This window comes from Sarcophilus harrisii, chromosome 1 (genome assembly GCF_902635505.1).
Source record: "Sarcophilus harrisii chromosome 1, mSarHar1.11, whole genome shotgun sequence".
Lineage (NCBI taxonomy): Eukaryota > Metazoa > Chordata > Mammalia > Dasyuromorphia > Dasyuridae > Sarcophilus > Sarcophilus harrisii.
In genome coordinates, this window is record NC_045426.1 from 25,428,212 (window position 1) to 25,453,367 (window position 25,156).

Below are 25,156 nucleotides of genomic sequence, written 5' to 3' on the forward strand. Positions count from 1 at the left end.
TTTGTGATTAAAATGGGCGGGGGGGGGGGAATAAATATTCTGAAGGGAGACAGGTTAGAAATGCTGTGCAGAAAATGGGGTTCGTGCAGAAAATGGGGTTCCTGCAAGAGCTGGAGAACATTTGCCATGGGCCTCTGGAAGGGGAAAAAAAGAGTTCTAAAAATGAAAGTGAGGTTGCCAGAATTTCCCTAGTCACCTGAGAGTGAGGTTAGGGAGCACTGACACTTTAGACACTGTTCAGCTTTCTGCCGCTGGAAAAATACAAAAGTCAAGCAGGTGCACGTTATTCCCAGAATGTGTGTGGAGCACTGGGCTGGATTTGTTTTCTTTGCATGCATAATGAAATTATTGACAGTGAAGTCTGTAAAACACTACTGCGGTTCATGGAGAATGAAGTCGGTTCATGGAGAATGAAGTCGGCCCTTCAAAAGGTAGCAGACAGGAGGGAGGAAGGTTTGCCCCCAGTTTCCAAGTCCTAAACAGTCCCAGGCGAGCCCTAGATCCAAAAGGTTCTACTTGGCCCGAAGATGGGCAGTTTTTGAAGGCCCTCCCTACGGTGTTCTGCAGCACTTTCACAACATTCACAAAAGCCAGCCTGCAAGTAATTAATAAAGTAAATTGTTTTCAATTCCACCTTCTGGAGTCCTGGCAAGTCCCCGTGCAAATAGGATTACTTTACATCAGCAAGGACTCCTTGTATGACCATATTAGATAAAATTAGACTCCACCTCCTGTTTTCTGTTTATCTGCCAGGACCTTTGTAATTCAAGTGCTCTTTACAGTAGTAGCAAATGTTACATAAGCCCAAACATGGAGCGTCCTGGGAGGCGGTGGGCAGACGCGAGGGGGGATGCCGGCCTCTAGCAGCCAGCGTGCGGGCAGACCCGGCCGGCTGAGGTGAATGGAAGTCTACCAGGAGCCCTCCCGGAGCAGCCCCCGCTTCGCCCGGGTGGCGGGCACAGCGCGCTGCCCAAGTTTTCCCGTGCCGTTGTCAGAGGCGAGACTTGGCCCGGAGCCCGGCTCTGCATGGAGCCTGCTGCCGAAGGTTGGTGCAGGTCTGTGCAGCTGGGGCCCGGGGCCGGGGGAGGGCGTGGGTGTTTGTGTGCGGGAGTGTGCGCTGGCCGGGGGTGCCCTCGGTGCCCGGGCAGGCCCGGGAGCCGGGCGTGCGGTGGTCACAGCGGATCATCCTGAGACGAGGGATTAGCGGCTGCAGTCGGCCCACATAAGCCATCCTGAAATGTCATCTGAGTGATTTGGCCAAAGTTCAGAAGCAGATGGAGCTGGGTTTGCTATTAACTCCGACAGAACGCTGAGGTTTGCGCTAAAGTGCTGCTCCCGAGCCTCCGACACGGATGTCCCTTTTGGAGACTGGATTGTTTACGTCGTTGTCTAAAAATGGAGTCACACTGCGACGCTGCTTTTTTTTAAACCCGGTTATGTTTTGTTTCTTAATCTTCCTTGCGGTAGCTGTGGCCTCGGGCCTGTCGCTTCTCAGGATTTCCTGTGGAATCTGTTTTTCAAACTCCCTGGCCCGGCGCTCGAGAGCTCAGACCCCCTTTGCCGAGAGCTCGGTGGGCTGAGCCTTGGGGAGCAGCGGCCCCACCGGGCAGCCGGTGGCTCAGATTAAGTGCGTGAGAAAGAATGAACTGGGAAGGGACAATCGGGTTTTGTTAGGGAGGACTCGGTCCGGCCGCTCAGCCAGGCCCCCCCGCTGCAGCTTGGTCGACCTGTTGGTGTTTGTGCCCAAGGCTGATGCTCGTGGTACCTGCAAACTTTTCTCCCAACAGGAAGTGAGGTGACACTTTAGTTGTTTGATTCTGATTGGTTTCAGATTGCATGTCATTCCAAACAATCAGCCTGCCTGGATGACTTAATTGAGTTTTTAACATTAGCTCCCCCGTTTGAAAGGCTTGCGAGAACAGGGAGATTTCTAACCTTCAGGGGTCCTGGTGATATTTCTCTCACATGATTTTTCTCTAAGAGATTATGTTTCTACCGCAGTACAGCTAGGGCTGGTTTACTTCCAGTCATTTCCAACATTTATTATTGGGATATTAGCCTCTCACTGTCTGGACATAGTGGGTTCGTGGAAATACATTTAAAATATTTAAAAATAAACATTCTCCATATTTATGGGGGAGAAACATTGACCTGCCTGCCAAGCAGTCATCGAAGCATTGTTAGTGGGAGATAAATGGGCATCCTTTTAGTATATGCTGGGGAGCTGCTGAGGCTGCTGCACTACTTTAAAAAAAAAAAAGGACACAAAACTAGTGAAAAATGGCAGTAAGGATCTGACCGCAGCCGCAAAGCAGGGGATTCAACAGATGGTGCTGTCATTTCATTGTTCCTTGGAATGGCAGCTCTCACTGCTGGAGATGCCTGCCCAAGACTGACTTTCCAAAGAAATAGCTCCTTTAATTGAATTATCAAGTCCCTTTCATTTTTCCCCAAGGCGAGTTCCGATTCTCCTTTGCAGTTGTTTCTTAGCTCCTACCAGACCCGTGTGAAAGCAACAATAATGCCAATTATAATGAGATCAGAGCTTGTGGCAGCAGAGCTTGGGGGAGAGGAGGGGGGTGAGACTTCTTTTAAAAGTTTAGTGATGGCCTTGTTCTGCTCGATTTGAAAATTGTGACCAGAAACAAAAAGGTGGCTTCAGAACGTTTTTGTCTGATGACTCTTTGGGGGTATTTTTGATCCTTGAGCTGACCGGGGTCGGTACAGGAAACGGGGAAGCCGAACTCAAAGTGACAATAACTTGCTTTTGTGGGACATCTGTCTTTGTATAATAAATGCAGAGTGAGTAGGGATTTTTAAGTTGTTTTTTCTCCTCCTCTGTTGACACTCAAACCGTGCAGATATTATTACTCCAAGCGTGGCCCTCCGGTGCAGGCCGCAGGGGGGAAATGACAGCAGGGTGGTTCTGTTCAGATAGGGACGGAACTCTTGGTGTCCGAGGGGGCCCTGACGCCCTCGTCCCCCCCACCGTGGTCTGCCTGTGTGGGCGCTTTGCTGAGATGTGGGGAGGAGGAAGGAGATCCTGTTTCTTTTATGTTTGTTCCCAAAGTGGAAGGGAGCTAAAACCCGGATGTAGTCCTGGGATCGAGGTGCCAAATGGGTCAGAGCCGGGGATGGCGGTGTGGAGGTCAGCCCCTCTTGGGTCACTGTGTGCCAGGCACGGGGGAGACAAAGCCTGGCTTTAAGTGGCGGCAGGTGCGCCTCCAGAGACCCGCCGGGCGCACCCAGAGCCGATTTAAAGGACCAGGACGTTACCCAAGCAGCCTGCCATTTGGGAACGGGCCGGAGCAGGACCCAGCAGTCCTTTCAGCACAGACTCTGTCCCGTTTCCCCACCCCACCCCTTCATTTTCCTTTCTAGGCAGTTGGAATTTTCCTGTAATTACAGAAAGCAAGAAGGCAGGGAGGCGACCTGGGCATTTCAGGGAACCTTCGGCATGCTTCCCGCATCCCCCAGGTTCCTCCCAACCTACAGCTGTGATTCCCCTCCAAAGTGCAAAATTAGGGAACAACCGCCCCCTGGGGAAGACTGTTTGGCAGCCCCATTCTTCAACGTCGCCATAACTCTGAGACTTTCTTAGCCACATTATTTACAGTCCATTCACATAGTTGCCCTTCCCCCACCAAAATCTTTCCCCTGGTAATGTGGCCTTTTCATGCTGCTGGTGTGAATGGGATCCAGCTGTCTGTGCTGTGCCCAAAGACCTGGAAACACCAGAGAGTTCAGAATATTTCAGTGCAGTATTTATTTCAGTGGTAAAGTTCCAAATTCAGGACCTTGCTAATCTGATTAGGCAATTTGGGCTCCTACAGTCACCTTTGAGCCAAGTTTTTACAGACAGCTCTGTGCTCCTTCCCACTTCCCAGTTAAGTTTTACTTGTAAAAGCCCTTTTTCTGGGCTAAATGGGATCAACTGGATACTTGCTGTAAGCTTGGAGTGATTATTTTAAACCTGGATTGATAATGCTGTTTCTGGTTGTTGGGTTTTTTTTTTTTGGTGGTAATTGTTATTTCTAGTGGGAGAGCTATTGAGTGCTTTGTACAGAGCTCCTTGGATTTTTAAGTATGTTATTTGTGTTTATTTTAGTATTATGTAAATCTACTCAGCACAGTTTGAAATCATCTCCTAACAATAATAACACTTGCCTCCAAGGGAACTGTGGGACACTAGAGGGATAACCCACAGAAATACCTTCTAAAATTATCCATACCGGTGTTGTAGTAAAATTGAAAGTACGCTGTGAGTTACACTGTGTTTTTGAAAGATGGTTATTCTGTGGCCTGGAGAGTCTGGGTCCTGACAAGAACACATTCGGTATTATAAAGATGTATCTTAAATATTATGTATGTAAAGCAGTGAGAGTCAAAACTTAGGTACAATTTTTCAGGGCGAGTATTTAGAAATAGTCGTTTGGGTGCTTCCCCAAAGTACCCATGACTCTTTGCTTTGACTTTTGGTTGCTTGTTAGGAAAGGGGAACACTCACTTTGCTCCTTCATAATTACCCTCTTTTAACGTTAGGGGCAGTCCCTTGTTTGAGAGAGGCAGGGGAGGAGGAGATGAATGTCAGTAAATCTGCTAACCAATAAGCTACCCCTTGCTTTTTATTATTATTATTTTTAAAGTTCTTATGTAGTATGCTTTGACTCACTGACAATGTTTTCTTCATTTTTAACCAAAAATTGTTAGACCTGGCAGGGATCACTCTCGCATTGCCCAAAACTTCAGCAGTAACTTTAAATACAGGTTTTATGAGGCTTGATCCCTGTATTACACAACGTTGTTGCTTTTACAAGTGACTCAGTTAATGTCTGGAAAATCAAGGCATCAAGGTAGAAACTTAGTCAGAATGAGCATCCTTTTGTGTGTTTTTTAGGGGGCGCCCATGGGATCTCCGGCCACACGCTTACACCTCTGGTCTCATTTTCTTCCTCTGTTCTCAGTTGATGGTTCTATGATCTCAGTGGCCACAAATAGGAGCCCCCTTCTGCCAACAGTGGAGATCATTTTCTATAAAACTACTTCAGATCTTAGCTGAGTGATTCTTCCTGTGTTTTGAAGAAATATTAATAATAAATTAGTTTTTAAGGATTTGTTACTTCATTGATAAGAAGTACACAGATCACTGATCTTTATGATCCATACCTATCAGGGTCACCTGAATGATTTAGTGACCCTACTGGAAGACAACTACTACGTGTCCAAATCAGGATTTGAAGCCAGGTCTTTTTATACAAACACACACATATGTGAGAGGGAATATGGCATTGTTTGTATGTATAGATAACTGTCAAATATTTATACTGGGAGAGAGTATTTTATGGACAGAGGGAAAGGAATAATGGAGTTAATATAGAACTAGATTTTTAAAATCTTTGAAAATAATATTTGGCTTTTTTTCTTTTATTTCACTTCATATTTTTTCTAATTTACATGGAAAAGTTTTCAACATTCATTTTTGTAAGATTTTGAATCCCAAATTTTTCTCCCTCCCAAAATTAGTCATGTTGTGAAAGAACAATAGCAAGAAACAAAACAAAATAAAAGGCGAACACAAAATGCTTTGACCTGCATTCAGACTCCATGGTTCTTTCTAGAGATGGATAGCATTTTACTTTTTAATTACTAGTCTTTTTGAATTGTCTTGGATCATTTCCATTGTTGAGAAGAAAGAACTAAGTTATTCGTGGTTGACATTTGCATTGTGTATAATCATCTCCTAGGTTTGCTCAGCATTAGTTCATACAGATCTTTTAAAATTTTTCTGAAATCTGACAGCTCCTGATTTCTTATAGCACAGCAATACTCATATATACCACAACTTGTTCAGCCATTTCCCAATTGGTGAGCATCCCTTCGATTTCCAGTTCTTTGCCACCACCAAAAGAGCTACCGTAAATATTTTTGTACACGTGGGTCCTTTCCCCTTTTTGTGATCTCTTTGGGATCCAGAGCCAGTAATGGTTATTGCTGGATCAAAAGATGCTCAGTTTGATAGCTCTTTGGGAGTACTTCCAAACTGCTCTCCAGAATGGTTAGCTCAGTTGTCAGTTTTACCAGCAGTGCATTAGTGTTTGGCTTTCTAATATCATTAGCACCTACCACATGCAGAAACTCACCTCCGGCTTGCCTCTGACCTCTACCCCCTATTTACCTGACAGTCCCATTCATACGCGACCAGCCAAAAGAAGGGATGCCCCATGTTTCTGCCACAAGTAATCGGTTGGTCATACACATTTAGCGCCATAAGGTGTTATAAATCATAGGTTTAAAGCTAGAAGGCAGCCTTAGGTCAACTTTATTATATAGTTGAGAAAACCGAGACTGAGCCTTAGAAAGGCTCCAAGGGTCCCGACTGTAGGTCCAGCATTCTCTGCGTTGTGCCATTCTCTTTACCTAAGCCGATGGGGAGGACCTTTCTGCCAGCCTTGACAGTTTTCAGAATGGGTCTTCCATAATGTTCTCTTTCTTAGCTGGGGCTTCTTGAGAAAAATAAACCCCACCTTCTTTCATTTGGCTTGTAACTCTCACCAAAATCCATTCCAAAAGTTTTTGAAACATAGAGGGAGGCAGGATAAAGGAGCCAGCCCTGGCAAAAGGCCCTGCCATGTGACCCTGGCCTCTCAGTGCCAGAGACGACTCCCTAAGATTCTGAAATTATAGACAAGTTGCTACTCTTCCTCCCAGGGGAGGAATTTTTCTCACTGGAAGAGTCCCCTATGCCAGTGAAATGGAGGACCCAAGCATCCCTTCTTCTGCCTGTCTTACCTCCAAAATAAGGCCTATTAAAATACTCTGTTAGATAAGACCTGATCTAATGTTCATTCACATAGTAGGATTTTAAGCTGAAAAGACTTTCAGACATTTTCTGGTCCAAGGCCCTTATTTCTCCCTCAAGGACGCCGGGAAAGGAAGTGATTGTCCAGTCACATGGGTCCTGTTCTGTAGGCCCCAAAGGGTATTTCTTGGGTCACATGGTTGTGGTCTGTGATATTTTCCTCAGAAGGATGGGGAGGGGTCATCCCAGACGGCCATGTCTGCCCTTCCCATCCTTGTGCCCCAAGCCTGCCTGAGCCCTGCATGTATCCTGCAGCCAGCTTGGGATCTCCCTGTTGGCCAGGCCATGAATTATCCAGATCCTTGCTGGGGATGTCTCCCAGCCTTTTTCTTTCTTTCCATGCCATTTATGACCCAACAACCCTCCACTGGAGAGGGGGAAGAAAGTGTGCAGCTCTTCACTGGCTTGTGAATGGGGCCAGAGCTTGCATGGAGGGCCTCGGTGAGCCTGAGAGGTTCCTTGAGAATTTCAGTGGGTCGGCCTGCTGTCATCATTGAGGATTTCAAGTGACTTGTGTTTAGAGAGGGGCTCTTGGTATTGTTTCCTCTAAAAGGTTGCCAGGCTGGCGAGACTGGGGCTCCTTTAGATGTGGACGCCGTGCCATATTCTGAGAAGACCAGCTGGCCCTTCCCCGGGGAGCCTGCAGCTGGACACTGAGGTGGTCACAAGGCTGAGGGGCCGGCGAGAGCTTGGAGGCGCGCAAAGGCCTCTGATGGAATCACAGACTGCGAAGGCCTGCAGGATGTCAGCAGAGATGGGGATGAGGGGCTGCAGGATGCCTGACAGCGAGTGGGCAAGGAAGGCTGAGAAAGCCAGCCAAGACTTGGTTTGACAGGGCAGGGCGGCACTGGAGCTAGAATGATAATCCCCCAGAGTTGTGCCTTAACAAAGGAGCAGAGAGTGACTCTAGTGTCTGAGTGAGCGGCATGATGGACCGTCATCCCTGTGGCCTAGACTGTCCCTGGAAGTGTGGCGTTGCAGGGAATTTTGTTTTGAGCAAATGTTGGGGAAGAGCCAGCCGGTTTAGTGGAGAGACCCACTCCAAGAGTTCTTCCTCTTTGTTTATGTCGTGGACCCTTCTGCCCGTCTTGCAGAGCTGTGTAAAACGAAGAACATGCAAATACGTAGTTTTTGAAAACTATTGAAATAGTTATTAAAACTGCGTGTGTGTGATTGTGTGTATGTGCGTCTGTAGAAGCTCACACACCCTGTATGGAGAATGCCCTGTGGGCCAAGCCATCGGTCAGTCTCTGGATGCCCTCCCTGCAAGGACATGAGTAAAACGGGTCAACCTGCAGGAGCCAGCCTTCTTCAGCGGGTTGTACAACTACATCTCGTGCTTTGTAACAGGATTACCTTTAAGAGCACAACCATGCTACCTGGGGGTTAGTAGATGGAGTGAGGGATGTCGGTTTGGAAAAAGAGGCAGCTTCTGGGGAAGTGACTATGGCCTGTAAAAATCAGAAGTACTGTCATGGGGAGAAAGGATCGCTTTTCCTCCACTTGGCCCTACAGGGTAGAACTAGAGGCAGTGAGAACAAAAACAAGGAGAATTACGCAATGGGACGTGGCGGAAGATAGTTCCTGCGGGTGCTGGGAAGAGACTGGATGGCCATTTGTTGGAATTTCTGCGAGAGAGAATCATAGACCTCTAACTTGGAGGTCCTTAGGGTTCCAAAGCAGTGAATCTTTCATTCTGTTGGTACATAACACATGCGTAGAAATGGGATCAATTGGAGGAGAGGAGAAGGGGAAAAACCCTATTCTTAGAATGATTTATGATTATAAGAGGCTAAAAAGAAAAAAAAAAACAACCCAAATATCTGTTTTCCCTGTGATTGTAGAATGTGAATGTAGTGTTATTTTATAGCAACACAAAGGCTGGGACTAGATCTTTGATATCTTTGTTTGCAGGAAGCTGCTTATTGAAGAAAGTCCCTCTACCAGTGCAAGGCAGTGGCTTCCCTATAATTTATAATTTTGGGAAATTGCCCAGAGTGTTGAGTATTTCAGGGACTTGTCCAAGATCACACAGCAGTTAGGTATCAGAAGTAAGACTGGAGTATGGGGTCTTTGTGGTTTCTGGGTCAGCTCTCTACCCACTGTGCCACACTGCCTCTCTGTAGAGGATGTTTGAGGGGGAAAATTCAGAGAAACATAAAGAGAAACCGTTTTGGAGATTCAGCAAAAATTAAAAAAAAAAAATAGAGACTAATGCATGTAAATAAAGTGGTCTGGTAGCCAGTGGTGTGGACACCATTCCAGCCAATCCATTAATCATTATTAAGCCCCCACTTTGATGTCAGGCGCTGTGCTTGGCTCTGGATCCACAGGATCAAAATGGCGGTTCTGCCTCGGCGCGCTTCTGTTCTCCCACAGGGAGGGGAGAAATACGTACCGACAAATAAAGCGGGGAAGGGGCACTTGAGCAGAGCCTTGAAATAAGCCAGAGAGTGATTTAAGAAGTGAACGTAAGGAAGAAATACATTCGGGCTTGGGGGTGAGCCTGCCAAGGCGGGGGGCAGGAGCTGGAATGTCCTGGGGGGGGGGAACGGCCCAGGAGCCCGTTTGGCTGGAATGTGGCGGGTGAGGGGGCAGCCATCCGAAGAGTCAGGTGGAAGGGCACTCCCCGCCTTTTTGTTAAAAACCTGTAAACAGAAAAGCAAAGCAAAACAAAATCTGTGAAGTACCTTTGTAGGGGGGTCTGGCCGGCTGTTGTAGCAGCACGTGCATGCTGATGTTTAGGTACACACACATATCCAAGCTCAGTAGTCTGGGCAAGAGCAGGCTCGAGGGCCAGAACTAGAGAGTATTGGCTATTGATGCGGGAGAGCCAGTTATGAGGGGAATGGAGAAGTTTTGAATACAGGGAATATTTTGAAGGAGAATCTAAGCGATCTTGGAAATTAATTGTGAAAGTTGAGAAGGTGTCGGAGAATGTGGAGGGTTTTAGTCCGGCTGACTACTGGATCCTCAGAATGCCCACTGACCGGTAAGGAAGCCAGTGATTTCAGCTAGGGGCATGTTGTGTGGCAAGGAGCTGGGTGCGGGCCCCTCGAAGGTCGTTAGAAATGGGGGTCTGCGGCTGCCGGACAACCGGGATGGTGGGAGTCACTGGGGGACGGAGGGCCCGGGCAGCACGGAGGAGCGCGGTTTGGGGGGAAAGGTGGGGACCTGGAGGTGCCGTGTTCAGGGAGCCAGAGGAAGGAGGAGTTATTGATTATGGGAGAGGGGTCCATGACGAATGGTGGGCAGTGAATGGAAAACACAGAACGGGGACGATGTCTGAGGGGAGGGTTTTGTGTGTGTGTGGGGGGGTGTTGAGAGCTCTGTGAGCTGGACTATCGCCCAGGGGAGGTCAGACATCCATGCAGAAAGGCCCCGGACGAAGCTGGAGGTGGTGTGATCGAGGTACAGGAGGGAGGGAGTGCTCGGGGCTCGAACCCCGGCGGGCGTCAGACAAGGAGATGTAGACCGAAAGGCTTCAGTAAGAGCTGAGAGTGTCCACTGCCAGCATGGCCACAGGGCCACGGCCACTTCCAGGAGCCTGAGCTGAATCACCAATAATGGCCAATACGTCCCTGCCTTTGACTCGTAATGACGATGATGGCCAGCATTTACACGGTGCTTTTTAGGTTTGCAAAGAAGTGTATAAATGGTTCATTTGGTCCTCAACAAACCCCCTCCCCCCCATTGTACAGATAAGGAAACTGAGGTTCATGGCTTAGCCAGGCCACCACTTCCAAGCTTTGTGCTCCACCAGTCGCCCGTGGGGTCCTTGGGGGGGGGGCAGTCCTCGGGAAGCCCCTCAGACCCGGGCGTTCTGGGTCAGTGTGTCCAGCCTCCTGCTGCACGCCGGCAGCCCTCCCCACTGGGGCCTGAGCCAGACCAGCTGTGACTGGGAAGTAGTCAGAAAGTGGAAACAACAGAACACAGAGAGCGTTACCTTTGGCAGAGGAGCAGCCCAGGGCTCCTGCGGCGGAGCTGCGGGCTGTCCTCCCCCGCCTGGGCCCAGCCCCTCCCGGTCCCACTCACATTTCTGGTGGCTTATTCATCCCTTCAGGTTGGGCCCAGGGTGCCTTGGAAGGCGGGCTCCTGAGGGTGCTGCGCCTGGCACCGGGCAGGCCCTGAATGGATGCTGATTGACTGACTGATTGTGGGCGAGGCGGGGGAGCGAGGGGCAGGGTGCCTGCTCTGACAGCCAGCCGTGACGCTGCAGCTGACTTGTGAGCAGCGTCCAGCACTGGTGAGGGCAGCGCCGTGGGCATCCAGATGCTGCCGGCTTTGGCCCGGGTCCTTGGGGGCCCCTGGATGACCTGTTTAGGAAGGTTCTTTAAGAACAAGTTCAGGACTGCGGGCTCCTCTCCCTTTGGAAGGCCGCCCCATCACATGCTGCCTCTGCCCTCAAAGGGGTCACAAGCCGTGGGCACCTCCCTGGTGCCAGGCCCTGGAGGGAGGGACTCTCCCCGGCCAGCAAACCACCCTGCAGTTAGGCAGCCCCTGGCCTGTGTTAATGCGGGGCCTCCGGCCTCCCCATAATGTCTCTGTCGCTGATGCAAGAAACCCCCTTCCTTAGGCGGGAAGCCAGTTTTAAGCCATCCCTGAAATGAAGCCCCATCGGGGGGGTCGGTGGTGGACGGTTACCTTGCCTTGACCCAAGTTGAAATCTAGCACTTCCCTGTTGGCTTGTGAAGAGCAGGAGGCGCGTCCTTTTTGGAAAACAGGCTTTTTGGTTCATTGTGGATCGCCTCGATCTGGGGAGCCTGAGGCATTCGAGCCGGTGCTTCCTTGTGGCAGGTGGCTCCCAGCATCCTTCAGTGGGGGGAGGTGACGTAGCCCTGCCTTGCAGGGAGAAGGGCGGGTTTGGGTCATTGGGTCTGTTCCACAGTTGATGCTGCTAGGTACTTTAAAGTTTGGAATCGGAAGGAAGCTCTCTGGCCAGTAAGGGTTGGGGAAGAAGAGCTTTGGTGACAATATTGGAGGGCACGTGCAGGGAGAGAATGGCCTGTCGTGGGACTGTCGAGAATGCTCCCCCCAGTACGTGGGACCCAGATCAGTGGAATACCCTCGTCCCATAAGGAGAGCCAGCTGGAAAATGCCAGCCCCCCAGAAATAGAGCAGCAGGTTTCTTCAGCCTCAGTCCTAGAGTCACTCAGCCCATGATTTATAATCCACGTTCCTTTTCTCCCCTTTCCGGACACCCGGAGCATCCTTAGGGTTTTACTTGGCGCTGGCAATACAGCAGCCTCGGTCATTTCTCAGAACAGCATTGCCCCCGGGTCTCATGGGAGGTGATAAGGGCCCTCCGTGAGATAGAACTTGATGCTGATCAGGGTCAGAAGGTTGTTTTAACTTGGGGTGACAGTGATTGACCCTTGAGGGCCATTTCTTTTCAGGACAAAACCCATTTCTTTAAAGTCTCCGACTTCCCCGTGGAGATGGCAGGTCTTTGGGAGTGGGATGGTCGGCAAAGGGAAATTTTGTGTCCCGGGTGGGTCACAGTCTGTCTGGCCCATCCGTGTCTCCCAGAGCATTGGGGACGGAATAGCCTGTGAGGAGTAAGACTTCAGAGCCCCTGCCACGAGAGGGCATTTGGCAGGGGCTGCTGGGAGTGACTCTGGGCCGCTGAGCTCTCAGAACTCGCCTAGAACGGGCTGAGCCTCGGGCCCTGATGATGGAGGGCGAACTGAGCTGTGAATTGGCAAACTCCTCCTTTCAATGGCTTTCTTAGAGGATGGTTCAGGGTAGCTGATGCTCTAAGCCCCCTGACTGCCGACTGCATCGCTGCAGAGAAATGGGCAACCCTGGCTCCGACGAGAGCTTGGCCTGGCAGGAACCGGGAGCTTCTGCGCCTGGGATTGGCACGCAGGGCCACAGGCGGGGGGCGGTGGTGCTCCTGGGGGCTGGGAAGAGGGAGAAAACCCCAAGTGAGCCAGGCTCTCTGTTTTTGCTTCCAGAAAGAAGACACGGCTCCTCCAACAAGCCCCCCCTGACAGCGCCGCCCTCTGCCCTGTACTCCTTCTTCTCCCTGACAAAAAGCAAAGGCGGCGGTGGCGGCCGAGTTGGCGGAGGCGTCGTCGGCCCAGCCTCGTCCACCTCCAAGCTGCTGAAACCTCCCAAAGACAGGCCGCAGCTCGGCGGGAGCGCAGGCGACCCCCCGCCCGGCAGGCCGGCCCCTGAAAAAATGTGAGTATGTTCTCTACACACCGAGAGCGGCGGGGCTGGGGGCAGGGAGGAGGGGCCCAAGGCACTGCCCACCCCTGCGGGCAGGCCGTCTGGAGAGGTTCCCACGTGGGGTCCGGGGCGCCGGCCCAGCGAGGGGCTCGAGCGGTCACAAGCTATAAAAGCGCATCGTTGGGCTTGGAACGGTGACGTTTGCTCAGAGCTGCGCTAAAATTCACCTGTCGGTAAACCTCTTGTCAAAAACACGTGTGAAACAAAGCTTTTAAAAACCATAGCAGAATAATTTTCTGTACAAGGGATGCATTCATCTGAAATAATTTTTATTCCTTCATTAACAGTCTCCCAGAGGACCTCTCCCCTTGGCAACATCCTCTTAGCCTAGTTTGAATTATTATGCTGTGATGCTGCAAACTTCTATAATTAAGATGGCTTTTTCTTCCAGTTGTGCTGAATTTGGGAGGCTTTTCTGTATTATTATCTTTTGAAGAACCTTGTTTTTAAGAAAGTTGTTCCCAAAAGGATTGTCCAGGAAGTCTTGCTGGCTTTTTATAGATTTGGGGGTTTTGATCTGCAAATTGCCCTCACAGAAGCCTGCCCTGTGGAGATGGGCAGCTCCTTGGGCTTTGGGACTTGCCTTGCTCAGGACCACCCCCCAAGGACGTGTTGGAGGCTCACTCTTGTGCCTCCCACTATGCCACATGGCTTTGGGTCTGGGGGCTTTCTACCCAGAATTCAGCTGGGTCTAGTGTGTGTTTCCTGATGGCATCTCCCCGGGATTGCATCTCCCAAGAGCCCTTTCCCTTGGGCCCTCCCGGAGCAGCCCCCTCACTCCCTGCCTGTTTTCCTTTTTGTTTCCATCACTGGTAGCTTGACGCCTTCGGTCAAGGTGGAGAAGATTCACCCAAAGATGGACGGAGCACTACTGAAAACTGCTCTCGGGTCGGCTGGCTCTGCTACTGTGAGTTCCTCCATCAAGACTGGCCTTAATTGTCCCTCGATACCAAAGCCACCCTTGCCTTCCCCTGGACACATACTGAACGGTCAAGGTCTTTTTCCTGCCCCTCCAATTTTGGAAAAGAAGTCAGAAGATCATTCCAATAATAGGAAATTTCTACATAAGAGATTATCAGGTAACGTTGTACCTGCTGCTATCTCCCTCCTCCCTTTTCGTCAGTCAGGAGGGGCACTGAGTGCCTTGGAGTCCCCTTCCTTCCTGTCACGGCCCCACTGTGCCTCCATGGGTGGCGGCTATTCCCGGGGCTCTGTGGGAAACCCTGGCTTTCGGGTCGTGGGGGATTTGATTTTCTGGTTTGGACCTGGCACTCCTACAGCAGAAGGAAATCGCCTTTGTAGAAACTTCCCGACTAATGCAGAGCAGTCCCCCTTCCCCTTCCCCCCATACAGTCTGAGAGCTTTGCCCCAGGGAGTGCTGACCCCACAGCTTGGGCCGCCCGCCCAGCCTCTGGCTGCCACAGCGGCCTTTAGCCGTCTGCGCCCCCACGGCCTCTCTTAGGTGACAGAACACGAAAAGTGTCCTGGGTGAGGAAGGCTGTGCCATTGCTTTCAGGACTTTGTGCAGTGAGGAGGAGAAGCTGCTCTGTGGCTCCTTCTCCTTTGAGAGAGAAAGGGGGGAACAGGAGAGAGAAAGAGAGAGATGATACAGGGAGGGGGAGAGAGAGATAGAGAGAGACTGAGAGAGAAAGAGACAGAGACATCAGAGAAACAGGGAGGGAGAGACTGAATAGTGAGAGAGAGATGGAGAGAAATAGGGAGGGAGAGAGAGAGAGACAAAAACATCAGAGAGGGAGAGAGAGGGAAAGGGATGATGGAGGGAGGGAAGGGGACAGATAGAATTAGGGAGGGAGAGAGAGAGTAGAGGAGAGAGACAGAGAAAGAGAAAGATGGGGAGAAAGACAGAGTCAGAGACACAGTGAGGTAGAGAGACAGCAGAGACACTGAGATTTTACTGACGCAGGACTGCTTCCTTCTCCTTCCTCCATGGGGATCGTGGAGGGAAAGGGATTTCCAGGGCAATGAATCTAACCCAATTATTTTACAGATGAGGAAATTGAGTCCCAAAGAGGTAAGAGTCTTGGAGAAAACAAAGGGACGCATCTTCTTTCCCTTAGATTAATATGGTGGATTGATTAGCTAAAAGACTTACCTGTGCAGCGAGAGAGGGATCTGTAGCTTAAATGGCAGGCAGTGGTCTTGTCACTGAGGGGAAATATCCCCGATCTGGGAGCATCCCGGGGCTCACTGCAATGTGTCTGTGTCTTCCTGACAGAGAGAGAGTTTGATCCTGACATATATTGTGGTGTCATTGATGTGGAGACCAAGAAGCCGTGCACTAGGTCTTTGACATGCAAGGTAGGCCACCCTCTCCCCCGCCTCGGGCTGTCGCCGCGCCGAGAATCCGAGAGGCCCCTCCCCTCCCCGCTGTCCTGCGCCCCTTGGTTGGAGAGCCTTGGCTCGGGGAGCGCCGGGCCTGGCTCAAGCACTCTGCCGAGCAGGAGGAAGGAGAGAGCAGCTGCCCCTCGCTCTCTCCTCCTCTCCCTCCCAGGCTCTCACCTGCAGAGCGTTGGGATCTTCTTGCAGAAGTTAAAGTGGGAGGTTCATGTCTTCGAACTAGGGTGAAGGACTCTCCGGCCTCCCTCACTGCACCCAAGGGAATGCTCCGACACGCGCTGATGCCCTTGGAGCCAGCTGCCCCTCGCCCAGAGCCTTCCCAGGAGAATTCTTTAAGCGTCCGGCCGCCTTTCTCCCCGCTTTCCCATTTGCCTTGGGCTCCGAGCCCAGCAGGAGGAGACCCCCTCTCCCCCTCCGCCTTGATGCTTCTTTAACCTTAGAACACGCTGTAAAGGGCTCTGTCAGGCCGGCTTCCTCCTGGATGACCACCTGCTCTGTGGCTTCAGCTGTCGAAGGAGAGAAGATGGCCAAGTATCAGGGACCGCTGAGCCTGAAAGCGAGTCCCTGGGTATCCAGGAAAGGCCCCCGCCTGGCTGGGGGCCTGTGGCTTCTTTCACAGGCGGTACAGAAGGCGGGATGGCGGCCGTCAGAGGGACACTTCTCCGCCTGTGCCCGGTGCTCGCTCTCTCCAAGTAGCGGAACCCCGTCTCTGGGAGCCCAGGGAGGACGCGCCGTGAGCCAGTCACCGAGCTTTCATTTTTCCCGAGGCCCCTAATATCAGCCCAGGGAGGGCTGACTCTGGGCATCTCTTGCCCAAGCAGGTGCTGCATTGGCAACTGTTCCGAAGTCAGATTCTGGGAAAAGCCCCCGATTCTTTGGCTCCGTCTTGGTTTGCTGACTTACGTCTTCTGCCCCACCGTCTGCCTTTCAGGGCCTCACACGGTCCATTACATGTGCACCAGAACCCCCTTCTCCCCTGCAGACTGGGCCACTTCTCCTTCCCGGGCCTCTCCTGTAGCTCCCCCTGGCAGAATTTGGCCTAGAATTTGCAGGACTTTTTTGCCAGCCGCCCTCTCCCTCAGAAGTATGTGCGTTTGGCCCGTGACCCCGTCTCCTGCAGGAACACGCTTTGGCGACAGTCCGCTTTCGGGGTCTCTCTGGGTCTCCCCAGCCCTCCGTAAAAAGCCTTTCCTTGGCCCTGAGTCTCCTCCAGCTGCTGGGTCATCGTTGTCACCCTCTCCGTGGTCCATCCCCAGTGCCAGCCATTTCTCGGCGTCTTCTCTCTTCTCAGGCCCCCCACTGAGCTGCTTTCCTCCGCCGGCCAAGAGGGCCATCTTTGTCCTCCTCCTGCTTGACTTTGCTTCTGGACGTGGCTCTGTTGACCGCCCCTTCCTTCGGCCTGTCCTTGCAGGTTCAGAGGTTCCACCCTGCTCTGATTCTCTTCCTCTGTCTCCTCCGCTGACTTGTCCTCCTCTTCCTTATTCCTTCAGGTGGGTGCTCCCCAAGGTTCTCTTCCCCTCGGCCCCCAGCCCCCCGGGCATCCAGCTCCCCGGCCCCCCCTCAGGCTTGAGCTCACACCCACCTCTGCAGCGGGTTACAGGACATCTTCCATGTCTAAAATCAGGTTTATTGTCTTCCTACCTAAACTTGTTCCTCCTTCCCACTTGAGTCTCTGTCCATGGCTCTACCAGCCAGTCACAGTCTCCCCATAGCTTTCCTGGCCACGCTGTCCCCTCATCCACCAGGCCCCCCTTTTCTGTCTCCCTTCTCTTGCCTTCCTTCTCTCCTCTCGGGGCTCACTCTCCCTACTTGATTACCAGCTGCCTGGTTGCTTTGCCCATGCAGGAAGCAATGTTTGTGAATGGTGGAAGGAGGGGGACTGAGGGTCAGACAGTGGGAGTATCTGGGCATGGGGCTGGCGAGGGGAGTTAGCACATGGTGGGTCCCCAGGACAGGAGCTTGAGACAGGGCTGGACAGGGAGATCATGGCCTTGAGGATCCAGCCCAGGAAGTCTGTTCTGTTCCCCAGGTGATGGGAGGCCCACAGACGGGGGCCATGGTCAGACCCGTGTCCCAGAAAGGTGACTTTGGCTGTTGTGTGGAAGGCTGGAGACAGAAGGGAGAGAGGCTGGTGGGAGGCTGTGAAGGGGCCTTCCCTGTTCTGAAAACAAGATTCCCAGCGCTCGCTACGAGACGGGTCGTGGGGGACGAGATGAGATGGAGGGAGGGGCTGACGCCGAAACCAAGACTGTGCAACCTCAGGGACTGGTGAAATTAGGAGGAATGTAACAAGTCAATCTTTGCAAGGGTTGAATGGGCTGCAGCTGGATTTCAGTGAAGGTTAGGAAATGATTCAGTTCGGATTAGGAATTCCTATTTCCAAATAAAAACTTTGGCCGAATCCGTCCCTGCCTCGTAAATATGACTTGGCATTTGGCATTTGAGTGTGAGACATAGAAGGCGGACAAGCTAGGATGCCTTTGTACCGCCCGTCCTTCCCTCACGTTCGGGCCAACGTCCGTCTCCCCCTCTGGCTCGCAGCTGGGTTTGATGGTGAGCACCGGGGGCAGAGATGGTTCTGTCTGGAGCCCACAGCAGCTTGTCTGTCCTGTAGGACTCTCTTAGCTGCATTTGGGAGACGCTCTGGGATCCTGGACAGGTGTGGACGGGTCACACGCGTTAGAGGCGCTGCCATCCTTCCGATGCAGAGGAAGCTCCCAGGCAACATGGACGGTGGATCTGGCCCTCGAACTAAGGGGAAAGAGGTTATGGGAGCAGGAATGGGAGCCAAGGAGGTCGTGAGGGAGGCCTGCAAAGTGCAGACTCTGACTTGGGGAGCACTGGGATCTCTGAGCAGTAAACGATGAGGCCGCAAAAGGAAGCCATCTCCATGAGGAAAGAGGAATTAGCCAGGAACTCCCAGCTGTCCAAGGCTGAAAGCGAGGACTGACAGTGGAGGATCAGCCACAAAAACCAGGCCCAGCCCCGTTAAGGAGGGCCCGGTGGGAGCTGGGCCAGAAGACAGGCCCCTTCCTTCCTGCGGGACTGGATCCCTCCTTCCTCCTCCGTCCCATGGGGGAGGGCCCCGGGCGCTCTTGGTTCTGCGTCCCCTCCCGGGCCCTGGTGAAAGCTCCGGGGCGGAGAGAGCCCTGTGTGACAGGCGTGAAGGTGGGCCTTGGGCCCCCGCCCTCCAGGAGCTCATGCTGTTGGGAGACCACACGGGACAGCAAGCAGAAGAGCAGCTTCTCCCCGGGAGTCTGCTCAGGGGAGCGAGATGAACTTGAGGGACTTATGGCTTAGCCCGACGCCTTGTGCCCTGCAAGGAGAGCTCTTTGGGCCTAGGAAGGACAGAAGAAAATGGCGGATCCCGGCGAAGGCAGGCTGTGGACACAAGCACCCGGGTGCCCTTGAGGCAGGGGAGGAAATTCAGAGCACTCTCTGGCCCCAGAACACCGGCTCCCTGAGGGCAAAGCATGGGCACTGGCAACTGCAGAGCTCAGACATGGAGCCCTTGTGTGGTCTGTGGTACAGAGAGAGAGCCTTGGGCTTGGAGGGAGGAGGACTGGAACTAAGGATCTGGATAGGGGACTGGTTCCCCTCTCTGGCCTCCATTTTCCTCATCCATAAAATGGGTGCATAGGACTCAGTGGCCTCTGAGGACCATTCTAATTTTGCATCTATGAGCCTTTGATCTTGACTTTTTAAGAAAAGAAAGTGAACTTGCACATTTTAGAAAAAGTTAGCAAAGGCTTAGAGGGAAACCCAGTTCTCAGAGACCCTGCTTGGGTTCCATCAGGACGGCTCTCATCAGACTAAGTTTCTCCCCGCCTTTGACGGGCCTTCCGCTGGCACAGAGGGAAGTGCGGCTCGACTTTGTCGAGTGTCATGGGGTGGGTGGCAGCGAGGGGAGTTGCAGGACTTGGGGCTGGTTGAATGATCAGAACCAAGGCTGAGGGAGGGATGCTCTCCAAAGGAGGCGGAGGAGACCTCCCTCGGAGCCGTGGGGGAACTTGCCGTTTGTCTCAGTCCCTCAACCAGCACTTGCTTGGTACCTGTTCTGGGCCGGGCCAGTCCTTGGGGGACGCTGGGCCCGTTTCTGTGAGTCAGCGGCTGGGAAGATGCAAACACGGACATCTCCAGAATCGGCCCCCGCAGCTGAGGCCTTCTCAAGATGTCGGGCCCCCGGAAGGCCTGAGGAGGAAGAGAGGCCGTTCTCGACCCAGGCGTCCTCCAGGTCGCCCACTCACACGTCCGCCTTCTTCTCCACGCCCTTCCTAACGGGTGATTCCCGAGAGTGGCTGCTTCCCTGAAGCTGGGGTGGAAGAGAGGCCGGATCTGGGAAGGTCTTGACTGGCCCAAATGCCCACGTGAGGTTTAGGAGGCGATCAGGACGAGACTCCAGAGCTCTCTCCCACGAAGGCGTGACTGCGTTGTCTGGTTATGGCAGCTTCCCGCTCGGCGGGGGTCAGCGGGCAAAGCAGCCGGATGAGCCTGGCCTCCAGGAGTGGGGGGCCAAGTGTCCTGGGCAGTCCCAGGTGCCCCCTTTTAGGGAGGGCCTAGGTAACTTGGAGGATGTACAGAGCTGGGGGAAAACAGCGGATGCCCTATGATGCTCATTGACGCGGGCACAGGAAAGCTGGATGCCAAGTGTCTTGGGGCATCTAGAGGCAACGAGGGGGCCCAGTGAATAGAGCCCAGAGTCGGGAAGATGCGAGTTCAAATCCAGCCTCAGATGTGAACTGGGTGACTGGGCATGTTACTTTCCCACTGTCTGTCTCAGCTTCCTCAGGTGTAAAACGAGCTGTGGTCTTGCACTTGCCCCAAGATGGCACTTGGCCGTGCTCCCGGCACAGAGCAGCCACTTAGAGGGGCCGCAGCTATCGTTTACGATGGGTAGAACAAAGGGAAAGCCTTGTGGCCGCCCATGCTCTGTCCAGAGGTGGAGTGGGCCCCTTGGGAGGCTTTGGTTGCCTCCTTATTGGAGGGCGTCGGGGGGCGTGACGGGGAGGGTCACTGCAGCTCTCCAAAGGACTCGGTGGTCCCTGAGAACTCTGCTGTCCGCGGCGGCTCCTGCTGAACCGCTCTCGTTGGGCCTTTTCCGCCAGACATCTGTCCGTCATTGGAGGGGCTCTGGGCTCCTTCCCTCCTGGGCTTTGCAGGTGCAGTGGGGCAGGCGCATCCCCCCGACCTCCATGTTCCTGCCACGGATTTGTTTCTCTGACCCCTTCTTGTCACCTGGAATCCTGGCAGTTCTGAGATTGCGTGAAAGGTGACCCCGGCTGGCGTGCCTGCTGTGGCCAGTGCTGTTCAGGGGCCCTTGTCCATCCTCCTGCTCCCAATGAACGTTGGGATGTGCTCTGGGCTCCGGGGCACCTGAGGAACTTCTCGGGGCTTGGCCCATCCCCTCCAGGTGGCTGGGCATGGGGAAAGGCCCTTCAGAAAAGGGGCTGGCCTTTGGGGGGTTGAACAGAGAGGGCCTCTGAGCCAGGGCCATCCGGGCCCCTGCTGGCACCCTGTGCAGCCCTCGGTCTGGGCCCTCGGAGCCTCCCAGCCAGGCCTGTCCCTGCCTCCAGCGTCCCCCGCCGGAGCCTGTTCCAGAGAAGGGACCCCCGGGCTTTGCTGCCCCTTTCTCAGGGCCCCATTTGCCAGCCGGCCTGGCCCCGGGAGGGGCGTGTGCTCTCCTTGGCCTTGTCCCCACTTCCCCACTGCCCTTCTGGCTGCATTCTGTGCCTGGCCTGGCCAGTCCGAGGCTGGCTCTCACCCGTGTGTCTCCCAACTGGGCTCCACCGAGGTGTTTTTCCCATTTTTCTGAGGCAGGCCCGAGGCGCCTGAAAGCTTTGGGCTCGTGCCAGGGGCACGGCCCCTCTTGTCTCTCGTCCCGCACAGCGGCACACCGGCTGCACGTTCCCACGACGGAAGGTCAGCCCTCGGATTGTCTTCCTTCTGCAGGAAGGGAGAAGTGTGTCCTTGGGGGCCATGGCAGCTCGGCAGGTGCCGCTTCCGGGCTCTGGGCTCCAGGTTCTGGCCTTCAGCCCTGGGGCTCTGGGCTGTGGGGTCCAGGCCTTGGATTCTGGTCCCCAGGCTCCGGGATCCAGGCTCCAGAGTCTGGCGCTGGCTGGGAGCCGCAAGGGGGGGCACCCAGGGCCTTGGCCGGGACCTCAGGAGAACTTCTCTTCTGTTTGGCTTGCAGACACATTCCTTAACCCAGCGGAGGGCCGTCCAGGGGCGCAGAAAACGCTTCGACGTGTTGTTGGCCGAGCACAAAAACAAAAGCAGGGAAAAGGAGCTGCTCCGCCACCCCGAGCAGCTGCCGCCGCCGCCGCAGACGCCACCTCTCAGGGAACCGCACGCCTCCCCTTCCAAAACGGCTCCAGAACCGCACCCCAGCTCTCACGGAGCGGCGCCTGCAGAGTCCAAGCCTTTCGTCCCCAATAAGCCCAGACCTCACAACCCCAGTCTTCCAAGGTCAGTAATGTCCTCGGCCGCCTGGCGCAGGCGCCTCCCGGTTCTCATCTCCATCTCCCTGTGTCGGGGGGGGGGGGGGGGGAACACGTGGCTGCATCTTCTGCCTTCTGATGCAGTGATGGGACCATGAGGCTTTAGAAAGGGACCTAGCCCAGTCATGGGGGGAGGAGGGGCGCTTGCTCTTGTCTTGCTGTCCTTGAACACGCTCATGCTCCTTGGCGCTGGCAAGCGGCGTCCAGGGCACAGGGGCAGCTGACGCAGGGTTGTGGGGAGTGGCCATCTCGTCTGGCATGGAGAGCGCAAGGTGGTGGGTCATGGGAAATGGGTAGGTGGGAGCCAGACCAGAAAATGCTCAGGGCCAGGGTCAGAGGGAGGAGGGAAAGGTTCTTGTAACGGTCCAGGCTCCAGGGAAGGAGCATGAGCTGGGAGAGATGCAGAAAGGGACTGGTTAGATAGAGCAAGAATGGGGGAGCAGGTGCAGCAAACGGGTGTAAGCTGTCGGTCCAGGGGATGAGGAGAGCTCTATCTGCACGCGGGCAGAGGCTGGTGTTCGGGAAAATGAAGGCCTCAGTTTGGAAGTAATCTGGCAGAGCTCCTGGTTGGACTCGGGATCCCCCATGGAGTCCCTGGGGAGATGGAGGGAGAGGAGGGGGCAGCCAGAGGGAGTGCAGGGGGAGGCCGTGGGAGCGCAGGGCTGAGAAGGTTGGTCTGCACAGGGCGAGCCCACTGAGGTCACCTAGGGCACACGGGCAAAAAGCAGAGCAGAGGGGTGGGAGCCCAGCCCTAAGGGGAGTCTGTGCCCAGGGAGCCCTTGCTGGGGGATGGTCGAAGACCGGGGGCCATGGTAGTTTGGGGTCGGCTGTGAGGACAGCCCCAGGGCCTGTCAAGTGATAATGTGGGTATTATTCTCTTGTAGGTGTAGGGAGGAACCCACGATGGGGTTGGTCTGGTGTGAAGCCCGGGGTGGGCACATATTGTAGGGCAAAGGGAGGGCAGGCGAGCGGGGCAAGCCCAGCGACCAGGACAAACCACCAGAGGGGCAAGCAGGGCTGAGATGGCTCTAGAACAGGTGGGGGCGGCAGGTGTGGGGCCGGGCTCACTGCTGGGCAGCAGGGTGCAGAGGGCAGTGGGGCACCCCTCAGGGGGCAGGCCCGAGTCTCAGGGACTTGGGGGTAGCAGGATGTCTGAAGGGGGACAAGCTACCAGTGGGATGGGGCCCTGGGGAGCGGGAGACAGGCCCAGGCATTTGTGCTGGGCTCCTTTGCCCCCCCTCAGAGGTCAGGATGGTGATGGCCCTTCTGGGCATAGGCCTGGTGCCCCAGGGAGCTTGTGGTCCGGGCCTGGGGGACCCTGGTGGAGATGGACGGCTTGAAGCCGGTCAGTGAGCCAGCGAGAGGAAATCCCTGCAGTGGTGTCGGGCAGACCTAGGGAGAGAATGGGAGGAGCCAGGAAGCGGCCCCCCACCCACAGAGCCAGCCTGGCTCACCTGTGCGGGTGCAGTGACATAGGCAGCATAGACATGGCTCCACAGGTGGCCCCAAAGGCAGCCTTCCCCATTGAAAGCGTTTCCCCCAGAGCGCAAGGGACTGTCCCCAAGGGGGTGAGAGGCCCAGCCCCGCCCATGAGGCCCGGGGGCACGCAGTGGAGGCGGCCCCAGCCGTGCCGTCCATCTTGTCTTCAGAGCTCTCCGAGTCCTGTGGAGGCCGTGGGGCTGCCGTGCGCCAGGGGGTGACGCGGGGGGCCTGGTGGGCTGGGACCCGCAGTGAGCCCGGGATGCTCTGCAGGAGGTGCAGACTCAGATGCCTGTGTATGGGTAACACGGACTGTGTCTGTGGAGGAGTCCCGTAGGTCCGGGCCCACACAGATATGGGCACCTCATGGTGGGAATTAGCAGAGGGGCCTACACAGGCCGGGAGGCCCCTGCACCCCTTGGGGGGGCAGCCCCGAGCAGAGCCCCTGGAAGGGAAGGGAAGGGAAGGGAAGCATTCCGGTCACGGAGCAGGCGGACACCCAGCCGTGGCAGGGCAGACCATGTGGAGGCTCTGGATGCCCTCGAGGCCCCCAGATTGGGTTTGCCTTTCCTCGGGGCGGGTCGGACCTTGCCTTCCGGAGGCTTCCCGGCAGTGCCGGAGCCAGGCCTGTGGTGTCCTTGGGGCGCGGGCCCCAGCTGCAGCCTCCCTGCCTTGTCTGCCCCTCCAGGCCTCCAGGCTTTCAGGCCCCGCCCGGCGGGAATGCCCCCTCCGACTCTCCTGCCGCCAACGAGTCTCCACACCCTCCCCTGCCTTCCACTGAGCCAGCATCTCGGGGATCCAGCGACGAGGGAGAAGGTGATGAAAAGGAGGAGTCTGTGGGAAAACTGGATTGTCATTACTCAGCTCATCATCCTCAGCCGGCATCCGTAAGTTCTGGGTCCGGCCCGGCCCAAGCGGGCCCGGCGCCCCCCCCTTCCCCGTACAGGGGGACAGACCCGGGCCACCACAGAAGAAAAGCCGGGGGTCTGGACGCTCCCCACTGGTGAACTGCTTATGCCGCTTAGCTGGGAGCTTGTCCTCCGTAGCGCTGTGGCGGGAAAGAGACAGCTCTGGTTCTCCGACGGCCTATGAGCCATAGCAGTGAAGACCGGTCCTTTAGGATTAGCTCCATTTCTAAGGAAAGTGAGCACCCATGTGCCTGTATTGGAGACGTCCGAAAGCATTCATTGTCTTCTCTCTCTTTCAGTTTTGCACATTTGGCAGTCGGCAGATTGGAAGGGGCTATTTCGTTTTTGATAAGAGGTGGAACCATATCCGATGTGCCCTTAACTTTATGGTGGACAAGCATCTTAATTCCCAGATGTGGAAGTGAGTGCCTTTTTCTTTCCATTGATTGGGAGGGCAAGGGGGGAGGGTTTCTTTTTGTTTTCATTTCCCTTTTTTTCCCCTCATGAATCTAATTTACATGTTTTCATTCAAACAAAAATTCAGCTCTTAAGTTTAATATGTCCCAGAGAAGAAGATTCTCGTGAAGCTCTAGTCCACCCCTCATTATCCGTGTTAAGGGGTCGTAGTTCCCTTGTAGTCCACTCATTATCTCTCTTAAGGGGCCGTGATCCACTCCTCACTATGTGTCATGGGGAAGTTGGGATTGCCGAGGTGTGCTGAAACTCACAGATAATCCGAGACTGTGGTTGAGCCGTTGGCTCCAGCTGCACACCCACACCCCAAGAGAAACCCCCAGAGCCCAGGAAGAAGTGAGCGGTTT

At 54.3% G+C, this 25,156-nt stretch overlaps 1 protein-coding gene across 5 annotated transcripts in view; it reads left to right on the plus strand.

The window, feature by feature from the left end:
- ATXN7 (ataxin 7) overlaps positions 1-25,156 on the plus strand; it is a 124,011-nt gene that overhangs the window by 89,416 nt on the left and 9,439 nt on the right. For 3 of the 5 annotated variants that reach the window (XM_031953551.1, XM_031953545.1, XM_031953555.1), the window contains 6 exons: positions 12,817-13,045; positions 13,910-14,172; positions 15,330-15,412; positions 21,642-21,916; positions 24,116-24,314; positions 24,635-24,756. In XM_031953551.1, coding sequence (XP_031809411.1) covers positions 12,817-13,045; positions 13,910-14,172; positions 15,330-15,412; positions 21,642-21,916; positions 24,116-24,314; positions 24,635-24,756 — 1,171 coding nt within the window. Of the gene's footprint in view, positions 1-30; positions 1,056-12,816; positions 13,046-13,909; positions 14,173-15,329; positions 15,413-21,641; positions 21,917-24,115; positions 24,315-24,634; positions 24,757-25,156 lie in introns of those variants that run through there. The other 2 variants (XM_031953560.1, XM_031953565.1) reach the window with 2 other exon arrangements.